General features: G+C 43.3%; 1 protein-coding gene across 2 annotated transcripts in view; it reads right to left on the reverse strand.

Annotated features, from left to right (window-relative positions):
- The window catches only part of LOC136582540 (uncharacterized), a 57,455-nt gene extending 46,103 nt beyond the window's left edge, over positions 1-11,352 (reverse strand). The window contains exon 1 of one of the 2 annotated variants that reach the window (XM_066583681.1): positions 10,426-11,352. In XM_066583681.1, coding sequence (XP_066439778.1) covers positions 10,426-10,890 — 465 coding nt within the window. In that variant the 5' untranslated portion in view covers positions 10,891-11,352. The remainder of the gene's footprint in view (positions 1-10,425) is intronic. The other variant, XM_066583680.1, reaches the window with a different exon arrangement.
- Between the last annotated feature and the right edge of the window lie 6,642 nt (positions 11,353-17,994).

The raw sequence follows: 17,994 nt of genomic DNA on the forward strand, positions 1-17,994 counted from the left end.
CCTCGATTGCCCTCCACAAGATGTTTGAGCAGGGTACATTTCCGAAGAGCTGTCATGAAGTGAGAGGACTGTAACAAACACTGTGGGCATAGACTAATATGTACTTCAAGTAGTTTTATATAGCGATATAGAAAACTTTCAACACATGAATTGACTTCAGTCATCCTGTTATCAACTTGCTAGAAATCCTGCGTAAGGAAAGATGAAGGACAACGGGATGATAACCAACATGGCCACCATTATTGGTCCAATGGGGAATTTCACCCAGCTTTAATCAGACTCTTGAACAGCTATTCTGCCTCTTTATATACATATAATCCAAATGTGCATATTGCTGTATAAATAAGTAGTTTTGCTATTCTGGTATCTGGAAAGTTGAGTTACAACCTTTAGAAAAGCTGCTATAGTAACCAGAAACCAAGCAATAACCAGGGTGAGCCCACAGAAGCACCTCCTCTCCAGTGTATTGCCCCAAAGCTCATATGGGCCTATAGCACAGTCCTATACAAAACAATCACTTGGTTCCCTAACCCTTTAAGGCCATAGCCTTTTCTTCTTCTTCCTTTATCTTCCTTTTTTTTTTTCCTCCCCACTTAAAAAAAAAACACATTTTTTAAATCATAACTTTTTTTATCCATTAATGTATATGTCGGACGGCTTGTTTTTTTCAAGACAAGTTGTGTTTTTCAGTAGTACTAATATAACATTTAAATGCACTGAAAAACTTTAAAAAATTCCAAATTGTTGTAAAATGGAAGAAAAAAAACAAACGACATTCCGCCAATCGGGGGTGGGAGGTTTGTTTCTATGGTGTACACACTGCAGCAAAATGACAGAACTTTATTCCATGAGCCAGTACGATTACTACAATACAAAAACTTTTCTTTTTTTTTTTTGCAGTACTACTACTTAAAAACTTTGGGGTGTAGTTACATGCCCCCCAACCCCTCGCCACACTGATCCTTCCTACACTTTTAATCAACCATGAGTTTATTCCTTACTCAGAGCTGTGTGGTATGTGAATCTTCAAGCATCCTGTATTGTCTGCACTCTAATGAGTAGAGCAGATAAGACAAAAATGATTGAAGATTCACATACCGCCAGCCACACAGCTCTGAGTAAGGAACAAACTCATTGTGTATACTGTAAGGAGGAAGAGAAATAATCTTTATTCATATAGTGCCAACCTAATGTAGTCAGATCCCGAACTACAGCCAGGGGAGGAGATGGTAGAGCTACCCATGACAAGGCCTTTCTCTACCCCGCTGTCTCCTCGGCTGTGGGCCCACTCCATGGACGCTGCACTTACAGCCCCTCTCATCCTTCTTTGGGCCCCTCTAAAGACTTGTCAACCCAAAAAAGGCGATTTAGCTACCCAAATGATCACAGCAGCCAAACTGCTTATCCTGCTACTCAGTAGAAATCCTGAGCCCCCCTCCATTAAACTTTTAATTGGCAAAAAAGACTCAGTTTACAGGTTGGAAGAACTGTCCGTGGGGGAAAGCAGTCAGCACCCAAAATTTGGAGCATATTTGGAAGCATTGAAAAAAATTTCCAACTCACCGGAGTTACTAGGTTTAGCTCCCCATCAAGAACCTTCACTTCAGCTTTACTTTATTGGTGCTCATTTTCCGCCCAAGTCTCTCCACTTAAAAACTTTTAGGACAAGTTTTCTTGTGGTTCCTCTAGTAGGTGAAGCTTTGGTGTACAACTATGGGAACTCTATAAATGATTTATGTTCTTTTGTATCTCTGCACCGTACAAGCTAACAATATTACACCTATACGGTAGGTTCTTTACAAGACGTTTTCAGCTTTTTGAACCACCTACCTTCCTTGTGATTGGTCAGCATGAACAATGTGCATGTTGTAGATATATATATTATATATTTTTTGTATGAATGCTGCTATAAAGAGGAGGGTGTTCAATGTTTAAATGCGTTTCCGCTCTGGTTCATGCTTGGAAGATGTTACAGGACTGCAGCCTCTTCAAAACAGCTGTGCCAAAAGTTGAACACCAGTAATCAGATATTAAAGGCTCATCCTGAAGACCAACATCACTTTTTATAACCCGGATGACGCCTTAAATATTATAACCGATCAATATATATTATATATATATATATATATATATATATATATATATATATATATATATATATATATATATATATATATCGCACATACACTCTAGCATTGCAGATAGTTATACAACAATCTACACACCGAACACGTCTAACTATTTTTAGAAGTTTTTCCGCACTATCAACTTTTCGGATCAGTGATTTTCCAGATGTTGGTTTATTACAGCCTCTCTGTTGAGGATTTTTCCATGCAGTTTTGGGAGGTTGGGTAATAGTCCGTGTGTGTACTTTAAGAAGCACGATGAAAAACACTGGAAAATTTCTATGCAACTTCCAGACGGAGGAAGAAAAATGGTGAAGGTTGAATCCTGGCATTGAAAGGATAAATAAGGTCTTTAAACCAAATCCAATTGAGCACAGGCAACACAGGAGAAAGGAGTTTGCCTTGGAAAGGGTTATTTTGTTGTTGCCAGACACTTTCCACTAGATGCAAAAATTGGATCTTTATCTGTAATCCCTGGAGAAGAAGCCTCATTTGGTTATAAGAACAATTTAAGTTCTTTACTATAAATCATTGTACTTGAATGTTCCAGGTATACCTTCTAAATCGCTCTTGGTCATATCAGCAAGACAATAGGTAAAACAAAGCCAAGCCTTGCAGTAGGTCCCATAGTGCAAAACTCACAATACTCCCCATTTAACCCATTAATAAGATGATCTATTCTGGTCTGATTTTTTTTTCAGGGTGGTGGGAGAAATCTATATAGTTTTTCCACAATAAAAATAATTGTTTTAATTTTTGTTTTTTTATAATAAGGCCTGCCTCACAGACTTTTTTTTTACAGCGTTTAGAGCTGCCTTTTCAACACTGTACTAACATTGTACAAGGTTCACAATCATTTCAATGGGGCTGCTCACACAAGCGTCAAAACGCAAGTATATTCAACAGCAACGCATGTTCTATCTTTGGCCACTTTCAGCCCTGCGTCACCTATTGAAACGAATGGGCAGCATTAGCAGCACTGCTGAAAACGCAGCACAACCAAAAGAAGTTATACTCACCAATGCTGACGCTGTCTGGGTCCCTGGCGCTGCTCTCCGGGGCTTTGGGTACTTGTCAGAGGATCTTTTGCTAGTGACGGAGTTTGAAGACCTCCACCTCCAGCAAGAGATTGCTCTGATTGGCTAATCCAGCACCAAACACAGCCAGCGCTGGATGCACCAATAACAGCCATTCAATGAATGATTGGCTCATGGCTCAGCCAATCAGAGCAATTTCTCTGCTGGAGGCGTGGTCTTGAAACCCAATTACCTGCTCTGCAGGCACAGACAATTAACTAGAAGCCTGCAGGGGCAGCGGATGGCACCTGCTAGGTGAGTATTTGATATTTTTTTCCCCAGCTTCCTTGACTGCATTATCAGCTGTAGTGAAAACGCAGCCAAAACACTGGCATAATGCATGCCAGCGCTGCTGAAATTGCAGTAAACACAGCGTTGAGGGAGGCCTAACAGTTTTATTTTTCTATGGAGCTCTGTGGAGGGCTTGATTTTTGCATAGTGAGCTGTAGTTTTTATTGCCACCAGCTTTTTAAATAATTTTTATTGCATTTTTTTTCTGAGGCGAAATTAATAAAATAAGCATTTTTTTTCAATTTATTGAACAGGTCGTTACGGATGTGACCATACCGCACACGTTTTTTTAAATAAATATATCTATACATCTCATATTAAGCCAGCTTGAGGTATGCTGATAAGTGCAGAGCGGTCTTGGTAGTAATAGTGTCCCCTATACCAGCCCTAGCAATAATAGTGACCCCCACAGCACCCCAATAGTATTAGCGCTCTCCTATACCAGCCCCAGTGATAGTGACCACCCACAGAAGCCCAAGCAAATGACCCGTCCACAGTATCCCTAACAATAATAGTGACCGACCCCGCACAGTATCCCCAGCAATAATAGTGACCCCCCCCCCCCCCCACAGTATCCCCAGCAATAGTAGTGACCCTCCCACAGTATCCCCAACAATAGTAGTGACCCCCCCACAGTATCCCCAATAGTATTGACCCCCTCACAGTATCCCCAGCAATAGTAGTGACCCCCCCACAGTATCCCCATCAATAGTAGTGATCCACCACAGTATCCCCAGCAATAGTAGTGATCCCCCACAGTATCCCCAGCAATAGCTGTCAGCCACAGAAGCCCCATAGTATTAGCGTGCCCCCTAAGACCCATATACTTACCTCTTACTAGTCTTCACAGTGCCAACGCTCCTCTCAGCGCAGCTGCCAGCGGAAGTGTGTGCGCCCGCAGCAGCACTTCCTCCCTTTTCCTCACCTCTTGCGGAACCAAAGAGGAGAAGTGAGGGGAAGAGGGGACGAAGATCCCAGATGCACACACTGCCATCAGTGTGTGCTTCATGCCCCTGTTGTATCCACAGAGGTGAGTGCAATTTTCTTAGTGAAAAAAGTGACCATTTTTCATGTGTTCAATGTAAGATGGATGTACACTGCTCTGCACTTCCTGTGTGTTTTTTTTACGCTTTCATACAAAAATGAGAGATTCTTGAACAAGAGTCGCACAAAAATAGGACATTTAGGCGCGATTTATAAAACTCAGACTATGGTACAAGAGAAAATTTGCTTGTGTGAATTAACCGATCCAAATGGTTTAATTTTCCCGTGTAAGTTCTGTTCATCTCAAAATTGAACAGAACTCTCACCAGGAAGATTGCCCATGTGAATACAGCCTTACTCTTCAGTTGCCAGAGTGGTTACCCATTTTTTAATAAATTCTGCTTGGCTGTATGGAGGACAATCCACCAGAACTTTCCTCTATATTGATGACGTGTTCTTAGGATAGATCATTAATATCAGACCAGAGGTGATCCAATTCTTAGCACACCTGTGATCAGAGCTTGAGGAGCAGTTGTCTGCTGATCGCTCGCTCTACCTACAGCTATTCCTCCCGACTCCTCATACACATATGCATGTATGGTTCAGTCGCGCGTGCATGTGTTCTCAATATCAATAGGCTGTCGCCAAATCTCTCAAGCAACAGTTTATGTTCCCCAAAAACCTAGGCTTGCTGAAATGCATATACACTTGATGCACACATCAGGACACATATTCCCTGTGCAATGTGAACAGAGTCATGGTATATACGCCGCATGGTTTGTCTTTAAAAATGGGGGTAATGAGAAAACCCATGCACTATGAAAGCAGTCCCGAAAACTGCCCGAGACTTCTGACAAAACAGGTGACTTGAAGAGGTACACGGCTTTTACTATGGAGGACCTATCCTCATGATAGGTCATCAGTAGTTGATTGGAAGGAGTTCGCTGCTCAGAATTCCCACTGATCAGCAATTTGCCAGGCCACCCTCAGTCCGGACAGAGCTGGAATCAAATAGCACTGTCAATATTACAGTGGCCCAGGTTGGTACAGCAGGCACAGCACTCATTGAATGAAATAAGAGTTGTGTCTGCAGTACCAACCCAGGCCGCTGCAATATAGACAGTGTTTTTAGTGCATACAAAGCAGTCCGCAGAGCAAACAGCTGATTGTTGAGAATGCCCACCCCCACCGATCAACTATTAATGAGCTATCCTGAAGATAGGTCATAAATACTAAAAGTCCTGGATTTTCCCATTCAACTGGGGAAAGTTGAGCTTGGCTGCTCATTTTCTATGCAGTAGGCACTATAGGCAAAATTCAGTCTTATATACAACATTCCCCTTGAATGGCAGTCCAGGCAATACGTGGAAGGACAAAAAAAAGTCACTGGTTGATCAAAAGTTATCTGGTCACAGTTCATTTTGACCAACTTGTGAATACGCATGGAGATCCCCTCTATATTAGGAGGTTGTGAGAGTGGCTGTCTCATCTGTGTTCTCCACAGGTGTAACTGGCTCCCTCATTTGGCAGTATGGCTGCCTGCATGCTGAGGTTGTGCACATATTTGCCCTCCTGTATCAGTAAGTATATGGCAGTTTTCAGAGATTGTTTGTTTTTATATTTCCTTTTCTGTAATACATTTATATTAGTGTAAGGAAGCACAAAACGCGAGGAGCCTTGACGATTGGCTTGTGAGCTCAAGTATTTTGGCCAAAATCCAACTCGCATTTATTATGTATTATTCACATGCAGTGCGTCTTTTAAATGCCGGGGGGAGCCCAGGGTGACAGTACCAATGTGGTTCACTTTTTGAGGTGCAGGGCAACCCGCCAAACTATTATGGCAGCATAGGTTGATTTTCTGCATGGTGGACTACATGTATCAGGATGGTCTGACACTTTGTATCTACTCTGTGCAGAAGTATACACCAAGCAGCCACCCCCCCACTATATAGGAGGTTGTGTGAGTGGCTGTCTCATCTGTGTCCTCCACAGGTGTAACTGGCTCCCTCATTTTCATTTGGCAGTATGGGTGCCTGCATGATGAAGTGGTGCACATGTTTGCCCTCCTGTATCAGTAAGTATATGGCTGTTTTCAGTGATTGTGGGATCTCCTCTATAAACTTAATATTGGCAAACTGCTTTTACACACAATGATATTTGTTCGTTAGTAAACGGACAACTGTCGTTGGTATGCTTCAATGACTTTTCAAAAGGACTATCTGAACGAGCCTGATCCAGGAGGTGCTTCACCTAAAGTAGAAGGACCGCACATACCGTATGTTCAAACTGCATGAAAAACACATTTCCTCCAACAGACACGTGTCAAAACAGGATTGAAGGTCACCAGATGGACGGCCCTTGGACAGAACTCTACATTTTGCACATGAAGTATGAATATTGAGGAGTTGCAGAATAATCATGAAGCATGGGGGCTTAGGTGTAACCCAACATCAAGCCATAGAAAATCCAGGGATCACCTCTGTTCTCCACTAACCAGAGCTCTCTGAAAGGGATAGATTGTAAGTGAATACTTACAAAAAACACTCCTCCCTTGTAAGCTATTAGGCGTAAAAAGAGAAAGGTAAAACGGTTCAAGTATTCGTGTTGCTATGGAAACAAATGCCGAGCACAAATAGCGGAATCTTCATCAATTAGCAAATGTGGAGGCTTACAGAACAGTAGAAGTCTCCATGAGAAATGCGTGAGCAAACCAGCTAATCGGCTTTCCATCACTGCACCCAAGTAACTAAATTCCTTCCTCATATTCAGGTTGCTTCCTTGAGTTATATTTTGCTGCTACTTTAAAGGTGCCTTCACACTGGCTAGGAAATCATGCGAGATTTAGGCGTTGCAAGACGCACAAATAGGAGACACGTTCTTTTGAATGGGTTCATTCACATTAGCGATGTTCACCGGCATGGCACGGGGATGCAATGCTCTGCAGGAGAAATAATAAAACATTGCAGCATGTCCTATCTTTCTGCGATAATCGCCCATTGATTTCAATGGGATCAGCGGCAGCAGCGCAGGCCCCATTGAAAACAATGGGAGAACTCCGCGATTCTCTGACAGCCGCGTCAGGGATTCCCTTCATCCCTGCAGTGATGCAAAGCTGTTTTCATATGAAAATGCCTCGCATCCACGGGTTTCATATGGATAGCAAAGGCAATATCACCCTCACCAGTTTGAAGGAGCCCCAAAGAAAAGTCAGCTCTCCTGATGTGTCTGATTAGGCAAATAATTGCATTACTCCTGAAATATCAATTCTGGAGCATCTTCTCTTAGAATTCTATCTTGTTTCTCGGTTACTCCTAGAAATAGGAATTGACGACAACTGTGTGAAAACCAGATGCAAGTGCGCTACTATGCAGTCTCACATTGTCCAATCAGTGCAGAGAGTCCCAGACTGGCGTTAAGGTCCATTTACATGCAAAGATGATTGCTCAAAATTCGTCAGAAACTGACAGTTTTGCGTGATCATTAGCCCATTACTACCCAATGCAAAAAAATCAGCCCATTAGTAGCCAACTAGCTTCATTTGCATGTATTTAGAGAACAGCAGGTGGTCTGTTCTCTAAATACATCACTTATGTACTGCTGTTATGAGGGACGATGGATTTCATGCTGACCTGAAGTCAGCGATGGACGAAGAATGCATGGTAAGTGCATGATGGGCACACATTTACACGCAACGGCAATTGCTCAAAAGCCATCGTTTGGATGAATTTTGAGTGATAATTGTTGCGTGTAACTCAGCCTTTACACGCAACCATTATCGGGTTAGTAGTATGTAAGGCCAAAAAAAGACATGTTCTACTTCAACCTCTTAACACATGTTTATAGGGTAACCAGAACTTTTGTGCTGTTGCATAATTAAATTATTACAATATAAGATTGCTCTTGGCAGCACATCTCCCTACAGAGTGATGATTTCTTGCTACTGCAAATTATTAAAGAGTATGGAGAAATGATCTGTGTGAAGGCCATCTACATGAGTGCCAATCTTCATCAGCACTCATCATCTGGCTCAAATCTAGCCATCTCGAAAAGAACCCTCAGATCTCAATGCCAATCAGCTGCTGGAAATTTCCTTTTAGTTAACATAAAAGTCAACAGTTTATAAATAGGAAATTTCAGACATTTTCTAGCAGTACCAACCACAGTGATCCTCGCCCACGGGGTTTTATATTGTACCCAAGGGTGCATCTTGGAGCTTCTGAAAGAAAGTCAAGTCATAAATTTGTCTGTGACAATTGAATAAATAGAAAATACTAACTAAAAAGCACTATTATACATCAAAACAGGGTGATGGGGCATTACAAAGTTCTCCAGCGGACCCCAGAGGGCAGATAGTTTGGGACAGTCTGATGTCTATATGCCATTGACAATGGGAGCAAGACTAACAATGATATTAGGACAGATCTATCCCCTAGATAGGTCATCGGTAGATGGACGGGAATCCACTGTTGGAGCCCGCTGTCCATCAGCTCATCATCTGGCCTGCTGTCCAGTGCAGCGGGCTGGACATAGTCATCACTGGTCAGAGGAGGAAGTCAGAGAGTGGGCTTCACTCCCATTGAAATCAGTGGGAGTGCTGCGCTGCTCTTACACTTCCTGCTGAGGAAGTAGGGATTTGGATTGCAGGACAAGCACAGGTAAGAGCTTCTTAAATTGATAAGAGGTCCACAGAAATTCCAAATACCTATCCAGGGGGAAAAAAGATATCTTTCCAGTATTACACGAGCGCCAAAGGGAATCAATGTAAGACAAATTAGCATAACAATGCATTTTATTAATTGTCGACAGTTAAAGGGCCACTCCGGCCAAAACACACATTTTTAATTTCTACTCTCCTCACCTGATTGCCTATCATCATAGAGAGATCTCCTCTGGGCATTACAGTCTCTTCCAAAGAGTGCAGCCTTCTGCCTGATTCTTATCAAACACCATCATGAGTAAGATTTTTTTTTTTATTTCACATCAATCCCATAATGCATCAGAACAGCATTAGCTGAGGCTATGCCACTTTTTGCCAGTTGAAATCATGATTATGTTCTATATTTACCTAAATAAGCTGCAGACTATAAGTGTACAGTCAGGAGGATGAGCTGTGATCTCCTCTATTATACCTGTGTGGTGATAATTAGCATCGGCAGTTGTGACAGAAGTTCCTGTATCCCCCTGCAGCCCGTTTCTATGGTAGGGATCATGTAGTAGAAAATAGGCCAGGAGTTTCAGACAAAGAAATAACTAACCAAGGTAACACTGGCTCACTTATATATACTGGGAGGATAGCTGCGTAATGAATGACAAGAATAGGACATGTTGCGATTTGTTGTACTCAGACTATCTGAATTGGATTTCAGACAATTTACCAAAAAAAGAAAAATATGAACTGCCAAATTCTGCTCTGCTACTTCTGGGCACGGTGACTCAGTGGTTAGTCACTGTTGCTCTGCAGTGCTGGCAATCTTGGTTTGAGTTGAACCACGAACAACTGTATGCATTTATACAGTCTTCCTATTTTTTATGTAGGTTTCCTCCTACGTTTTAACACGGCCAATAGAGAGTTGTACCCGAGATTTTCGGATGCAACTTCCATCGGGCAGCACATGTACACCCCATGCGTGTGCAGGACACGGCACACTTACATGTTCTAATCGCATCTGAGAATTGGACATGCAGCGATTTCTCAAACTCTGACCACCAGTCTGAGTGAAAAGTTGCTTGTGTGAATGAACCCTTTCAAATTAATAATTCTTTTTCCGGGCAAGTACTGTCCACCTCAGACTCGAATGGAATAATCGCCCATGTGAATATAGCCTGATAAGCAAATTTAGACTGGCATCATTCCTTGTCCCTTTGGGCCTCACAATCTCAATACTGGGCCACTGAATATGTTGGTTCTATATAAATTTATAAGACAGCATCATCTGTAACACTTACTTTGGTTCCAAGAAATATCCTAATATCCACCGTCTGCTTCCGCTGCTCCAGAATGCTGAGAAGATGCTCCTGGAAAACGCCAATCTTGGTGAAGAAATGATCATTATGCCAACATCCTTCAATATTATCAAAGTCAACCCCCAAAGCCAAGAGAAACCTGACACTCCTTGGGTCCAAGGCGATCTGCTGCGGCCGGCAGAGCAAGGAAGTCCTTGAGCGCTCATCCAAAATGGTCAAATTAAGCACTTTTCCTGAGCGGACAGCTACCAAGGCCGCCGTTAACCCAACCGGACCAGCACCCACCACCAGAATAGATACCTTCGCTCTCCATTGACGGATTCCATCCACGCTCACTTTGACCACAATGTATACGAGAACGACTACAAGCGTGTTTATTGCCGTATCTATGGCGAGGCGTTCTTGTGCCTCTTGCCCGTCGTCCACATGACCCTTTACCCTCTCCATCTTTTCAGATTCAGGTTGTCTAGTCCTTCAGGATCTTGATTTCCCAGGTTTGCACCATACAGCCTTGATTCGAAAGCAACCGCAATCGTATGTTGGATGATTCATAATCAAATGCCTTAGTCGCTCGTATCAGATGTTATCTCCCTCCATAAAAAAAAGGCGCTTGCATATTTTCTGGCGTCTCTGCGGTGAGGAAAGAGTGATTATGATCGTGCACCACCACCACCGTATCTTTAAACAGTTATACACTTGAAGTATATCCTCCACCTCTCTTCTACTCATTAACAATTGACTTCTTCCCATTGGTTGTGGCTTCTCATCAGCTTCTGAATACATTATATTTCTCTCCCTCTCTCTCTGTGGCTTACGAGTCCGGATCAGACTACACATAAATCACAGGATGAGCCTTTCTCCTCTTCCCAGCCAATTTTCTGCAAAAGATCTTCAGCAAATATCATCTGCTGACCTTAACCTTTGCAGTGCTGGTGAGGTCTGACGATCACTGCTGACTCATGCAAGCGATGCTTTGTTTACCGGGATTTCAGAGGCTATGTGCACATTTACATGCATTCGCTGCAGGCAGTTTACAGCAGACGTTCTCAAGCTGCTGCTACAGAAATATTACTGGGTGCTCAATGTTAATGCGAGGTTTATAAACCAAATCTTTTATGTATCAACAGGGGATGAGGGGATCTCTTGTTAGCAATATGTGAACTTTACAGGACTGAAGGGGTTAATCCTGCTCTCATCAACAGGGAAAACCAGGTACAATTTTAGCACTGGCAGAGCTGGAATGCTGTAAATGTATACACGTTTGTTCTTTTAATGCCTACTGATCATTCGGCGGTGAACTACAACCATAGAACTGCGACGTATGGGGCTGAGGGTGCCGACTCAGGGGTATGAATTTACATACTTGACACAACTTGGAGGCAAAAATTAAAAAAAATTCTGCAGAATAGCCAATTTTAACAACAGCACTTCTGTAGCTGTAAGAGTCGCAGGTGCATCCTCCTAAAAGGGCCCCCGCCGCAGGTGCAACTACTTAAGTACTGTACAGCCAAAACAGTTACACTTGGATGGATTTTATTTATTTTTTCCCCATGCACTTTAGTTTTTGTAACATTTCTCTGTAAAAAGTGTGGGTTCTGCTATGTGCCGTTTTCGAAACAGAGAGGTGGAATAATTTTTTTTTTTTTTTAAATACTCGTATATGGCCAATTTCACATCTACAATAGGGGTTCCATTTTTCTGTTCCATAGAGCAACAAAGGGGAATCCCAGTGGCCGAATGGGTCTGTCTTATGATGGCACCCAACAGTACCCAGTGACTGTAATGGGGTCTGTTCGGTTTCTGCTCAGCTTCCCCGCATTTTACTGACAGAAGAAGCACTGCATGCAGCGGTATTATGCCAGATCTGAGACACAACCTCCCAACTGCAGTTCTAATGCAGATGTGAACCCGGCCAAAGCTTTCCACTTGCTTCTCTTCCATTAGCTTTCAGTTTTAAAACAAATAAATCAGACTGCAACGCTATTTGTTCAGTTAGGCCAGATTCCCATTAGCGTCTGCACCGATGCTGTGTAGTGGACCAGAGTTAACGGGCCCCTCCATAACTATGAATGTGTTGGACTTGTGCATTTGCATTGTTCATGTCTTCTATGTGAGTGAGTTTGATGAGTATTGCACCTCTGCGGCATTGAATGGGTTAATGTCTGCGTGATGTCTAGGAAATGTATCTTGTTATAGGAAACATGATCACGTGACATACAGGTGTTTGCATGGTGAGTGCAAGTTAGTTAGTCTTCTTGCAAAAGTCAGTGCAAGGTGCAGAGTAGCAAGTTTGACAAGCCTGCATGTGATCAACACAGACACAGATTGGCCTGTGTGTGCCCAAGATGTAAGAGGCTGAGCGATGGCCTGATGTGTGCCCTGGGACCTATTCACCCAGGCCTTCTTGCTACTAATACAGAAGAGAGAGACCGCTATGCAGTACTGGGTGCTACCGCTAAGTGTGAGTGTTGACCTGTAGAGAGCTGGAGAGAGAGTGGCCGGGAGCAGAACCCCACAGATAACTGGGACTGTGGACTTGTCTGTGATCTGTGAATCATCCCTGTCACACCACCATTTTGTTTGTACCGTTATTCTGCTGGCATAATGTGTTTGACTGTAACTGTTCTACAAGTAGTAGAGCTCTACCGACCATTCCCGGTTTTTCTCTGAAACGTTTTCCATGTGTGTGGACTCTATTACTGACGTCTGGATTCACCACAGGGGACGGAAGGGTGGCGTATGAGTGACAAAGGACTTAAAATAAACCACGTAATGGGTTGCCCTGTGAAATTCCCCTAGCAGTAACTTGAATGGGTCCTGTGGTACCCCCAGGGAAGGAGATGGTAGAGCCCCATGACAAGGCCTTTCCTACCCCGCTATCTCCTCAGGTGCTGCACTCTCAGCTATTAAAATGGCCAATTAGTTTAAAAGGAGTCCAGAGGTGTTCTTTCCCAGCACAAATGCACAGGAAAATAGAGCGTGCTGCTTTTTTTGCGTAGAGGAATTGCACACGCCAAATACACACTTGTGAAGATACCCATTGTATGCAAATATGTCCATATGAAACCGTCCTTGAAAAATGGTTAGCCTTCGGTTTTAATATTTATCAGCTTCATTTATATAGCACATGGATATTTATAGCGTTTTGAGCACGGAATATGCTACACCAATCTCCCATAAGCGTCCATGTTGCTGCTCACACGAGTTGCATGAAATACGCACACAAAAAAAAACAAAAACCCCCGCAGCATGTTCTATCTTGGGGCATATTATGCACACATATACACCAAGATAGTACATGGCAATTGGCGTCGTGCAGCGAGTACACAAGGTCATTGCCTACTTGCCGCGCATGTGCAGTGACCAAGACACAAGGTCCACGCTAAGGAGCTGGCGGGGTAGAGATGGTACTTGTCACAATGGCTCTACCAAACTCCTCCCCGGAGGGACGCTTGTAACCTCAGCCGAGACACTGCTAGGCCTCTTCCAGGTAACGCTGGGACAGTGGTTAACTGTATAGAAGTGAAGAAGTTGTCACTCGTGACGCCACCATTCCTTCACACCGTCACGGCGCCCCTCAGAGACCCCAATACTTACCTCCGGATCCGGCGTCCTCCGTCCCGCATGACGCTTCGGTGCTCATGCGCAATAGAGTGCATCACGCGCCGGCCGCGTCATATGACACGCCTACAGCGTCACATGACGTGCCGTCCGCGTCACATGACGCGGCGGGCGGGGAAGCGGTTTCACGCTATCTTCCGCTGTGCTACAGCGGAAGATAGCGTGATGGACGGCTTCCATTGACTGCAATGGAAGCCGGCCGCGCGTACACCTGCGGCAAATAGAGCATGCCGCGGGTGAGGTCGGGTGATTTCACGGTGCGGAATCCCACGATGGAATGCCAGACCGTGAGCATTGAGCTATTAGGTTCAATAGAACCTAATAGCTGCGGGCAACGCAGCGGATTTTCGTCGCATATTACGCGGCGGATTTTCGTCCGTGGGAAGGAGCCCTAAGATCATACAGCATCACGTCTAGACAAACTCGTTACATTTTCCAGACATGTCCCAGCCACTTGCAGACATTATCCTCTTGCATGCTGCAGCTGTGCAATACACATAACTAAAGACAAAATGCTTTGCACAGTGCATCCACATAAAAGACATGACATGCATAATAATTATGGAGGGGCCAGACATACGTGTTTCGGGCCACTACACATGTGCCACGAATTACTGTCATGCGAGTCCGGCCTTAGAGGTTTACTAATATTAATTAGTGATGATATATTGCTAGGAGACTGGAGAGAGATATAGTCATCCATATATGATTGAATTATATAAACTCCCCCCTTAAGCAGTAGAGCGAAATAATGCTGAAAATCAGGTTGGACCACATTCTGCCGAAGGACAAAGGCACGTGAGCGTGTAAGAACTAGTCAGCGTGGCATCCACAAACATCTTCTCATAGGTGTGCAGTTCAATATGCCATCTATATGCAGTTTGTGTGTTAGATAACAAAACTGAACTCGTCAAATTCTTTTTCTCTGCATTTCTTAGCCACGGGTTCGTGAAATACGGACAGCAAGTGGTTGGCATCTGAGTAGAGTCTGTTGTCTTGGAATCTCCTTCAATATGCAAGTCTTATCTGCAAAATTGTGCAGGCTACTTTTTCCACGGGATCTTTGTGAAGAAACTAATACATTGACTACTAGTTGTCATGGTGGAATTTAGTTGGCAGTTTGGACATTCCGTTTGTTTGGCCTTAGCGCAGTCAGCTAATTACCTTTCCATCTAAGTAATAGCGGTTCACGAGGATAAAGAAAAGTGATGCAGCGTGCCATGGTTCCTTGTGTTGGGAATCATGCCTGTCCGTTTGCTCATCTGTCCATTTGTTTGTCTATGTCTGATCCACCCGTCCAAGTGCCTGGTTCATGTCTGTTTTTCCTATCCATCTCTTGGTGGGCAAATGCCCGAATCTCGTTCTGATTATTCCCCTCCGTCCATTCGTAGGCAGACGCCAGGGCCTAGTCCTGTTGTGAGATGCCCATGCAGGGCATTGTAGTTTTACCATGCTAGGATGGGACACTAGTCTAAATCAATTGTAGTAAGGGAAATCTAGCCCCAACAGCCTGAAAAGGAAAAACCCCTGCCTAAATTGGGGCGATCGCCCGACAAGGGCGGCCCCACATCCGAAACCTAGGCAATAACTTTATTTTTTCGTCGACATGGCCATATAAGAGCTTGTTTTTTGCCTGGCGAACTGTCGTTTTTATTGGTACCATTTTCGCGGGCATATAATGCATTGTAAAAGAGAACGCACATCAATTCTGCCGTTTTTCATTTTTTTTGACAGTGTCAATCATATAGCATAAATGACAATACATTTTTACTGTGGGTCAGTACGATTCCAATGATACCAAAAATATCCAAATTTTTTTTGAGGTTTCAAAGTTGCATAACTTTTTTTTTCCCGATGGACAAAGCTCTGTGCAGGCTTTTAATTTGTACCATTTTGGGGTACATATGGCTTTTTGGATCACTTTTATTGCAGTTTTTTATTGCAGCTTATTAAAATAAGCATTTTGCTTCTTTTTTTAATACAGTTTTTGCTGCGCAGAATTAATAGTGTGCTCAAATTATAGTACAGGTCAATATGGACATGATGATATCAAATATGTGGGGTTTGTTAATTTTTTTTATACAAATAGGGGGAAATGAGCAAAAAAAAAGAACTTTTTTTTGGTTATTATTTATTTTTTTAAACATTATTTTTTTGGTTTTCTTACATGCCTTATGTCCCTCAGGGGGACCTGTACCATAGCAACCATGATCACTAGGATAAAGCATTGCAGGACTTCTGTACTGTAACAACGATCATATGCAATGGCAAGCCAGGACACCTGTATTTGGAGCCCTGTTGCTATAGCGACCCAACAGGCCTTCGCGATTACATCACGGGGGTCTGATGATGTCACACAGAGGGAGCGCCCTTTCTCTGTGAACCCTTTACAAACCACGATCTACATACTTCAAAGCATGCAGGGGATTAAATAGTGGGGGGGAGGGGGGGTGGGGAAAGACAAAACAAAAAACAAAAACAAAAAAACGCTGTCCTTGTGTACCCATACTGCTGCAGTGGGATGGCACAGGCTCACTTCTGAGCCCACGCCATCCACATAATGCAAGGCTACATCCTGTCGTGTTAAGTACCACGCTGCCATAATGTAACCTTACATCCTGTGGCGTTAACGGAGTCAGAATGAGATCTCAAAGGGAAATACGAACTAGACCAACTTAAGGACAAGACATGAATAATCAGCAAGTAATTCGAGCAGGGTCTAGAATATAAAATATACTCTAATAGATGGCCAGCCAGGGAAAACACCTAGGGGAATCTTGCCATAGGACTTACAATAACCCTTTAGCAACGATGGGGGAACCTTGAAGGATAATACCAAAGAAAGTGTCATAACTTGGCTCACACCGACCTAGTGCCACTGCAGCTATCGAGCCGGGACATTAGGCTTAAATCAGGTATATAGGTTTGTAGTCCAAAAATAATTTTGTTAGCCAACTGTATCCAAAACAGTATAATTAGCATCTAGACATAAACTGTACATGTTGGTAGCCCTTGCCAAAAAATTAACAAAGTTATATTTTTTAGAATCCCCCTCCTAGCCCACAAGGCAGCAATAGTCACCCACGCAGACGATCCGCGGTTTTCGGCACACATTGAAAGAATAGAACATTCACATATCCGCTCACATGAGCAGATATAGATTGTGATTTCTGTGAGCGGATTTAAAAATCACAGCATGTTCTACTCTTCTGCGGAATCCACACGAACAGTTTCAATCGAAGCCGTCTGACCTGCGGCCCAGCCACAATTGACCTTTCGGATAGGCCACGGGTACTCGCATCATTCCCTAGCGATAGTGTGGGAAAAACAAACATTTAAAAAAAAATAAATAAAAAAATCTGTACTGTGCATGACTGATGGTGAGCGTCCGCGGTCATCCGCAAAAGAGAAAAGAGAAGGTATGTTGGGGTGGCTAGCCCAGATCAGACCCGAATTCTGCTGCGGGCTCCCATATGCGGAATTTGAACTGTCCGTGGGCAGCCGGACCAACACAAACTCTAAATTTTGAATAATTAAAATAGCAGTTTCCCGGCCTCTGTGTATTTCTACGGCTTTTAGCCATGTGCTTATGTTTGCCTTTTGTAGTTTGTTATGCTGCAGGTGTCAAAAGTCTGAAAAGGTGTGTCTAATGTGTTATCTAGACATAAAACAACTGTTAGCGTGTCAAGGGTCACAAAATAGTATAAAAGTCATATATACTGTAAATACATAACCCACTGATATGCTCTGTCACTTCGAGATTACTTTCACACGCAGAGGAAAAAACAAAAACCTGCAGTCTCTCTCTAGTAAAATCTGCAATTAAAGGGGTTGTCCCGCGCCGAAACGGGTTGTTTTTTTTTCAATAGCCCCCCCGTTCGGCGCGAGACAAACCCGATGCAGGGGTTTAAAAAAAACAAACAACCGCAT

Source organism: Eleutherodactylus coqui, chromosome 11 (genome assembly GCF_035609145.1).
Source record: "Eleutherodactylus coqui strain aEleCoq1 chromosome 11, aEleCoq1.hap1, whole genome shotgun sequence".
Lineage (NCBI taxonomy): Eukaryota > Metazoa > Chordata > Amphibia > Anura > Eleutherodactylidae > Eleutherodactylus > Eleutherodactylus coqui.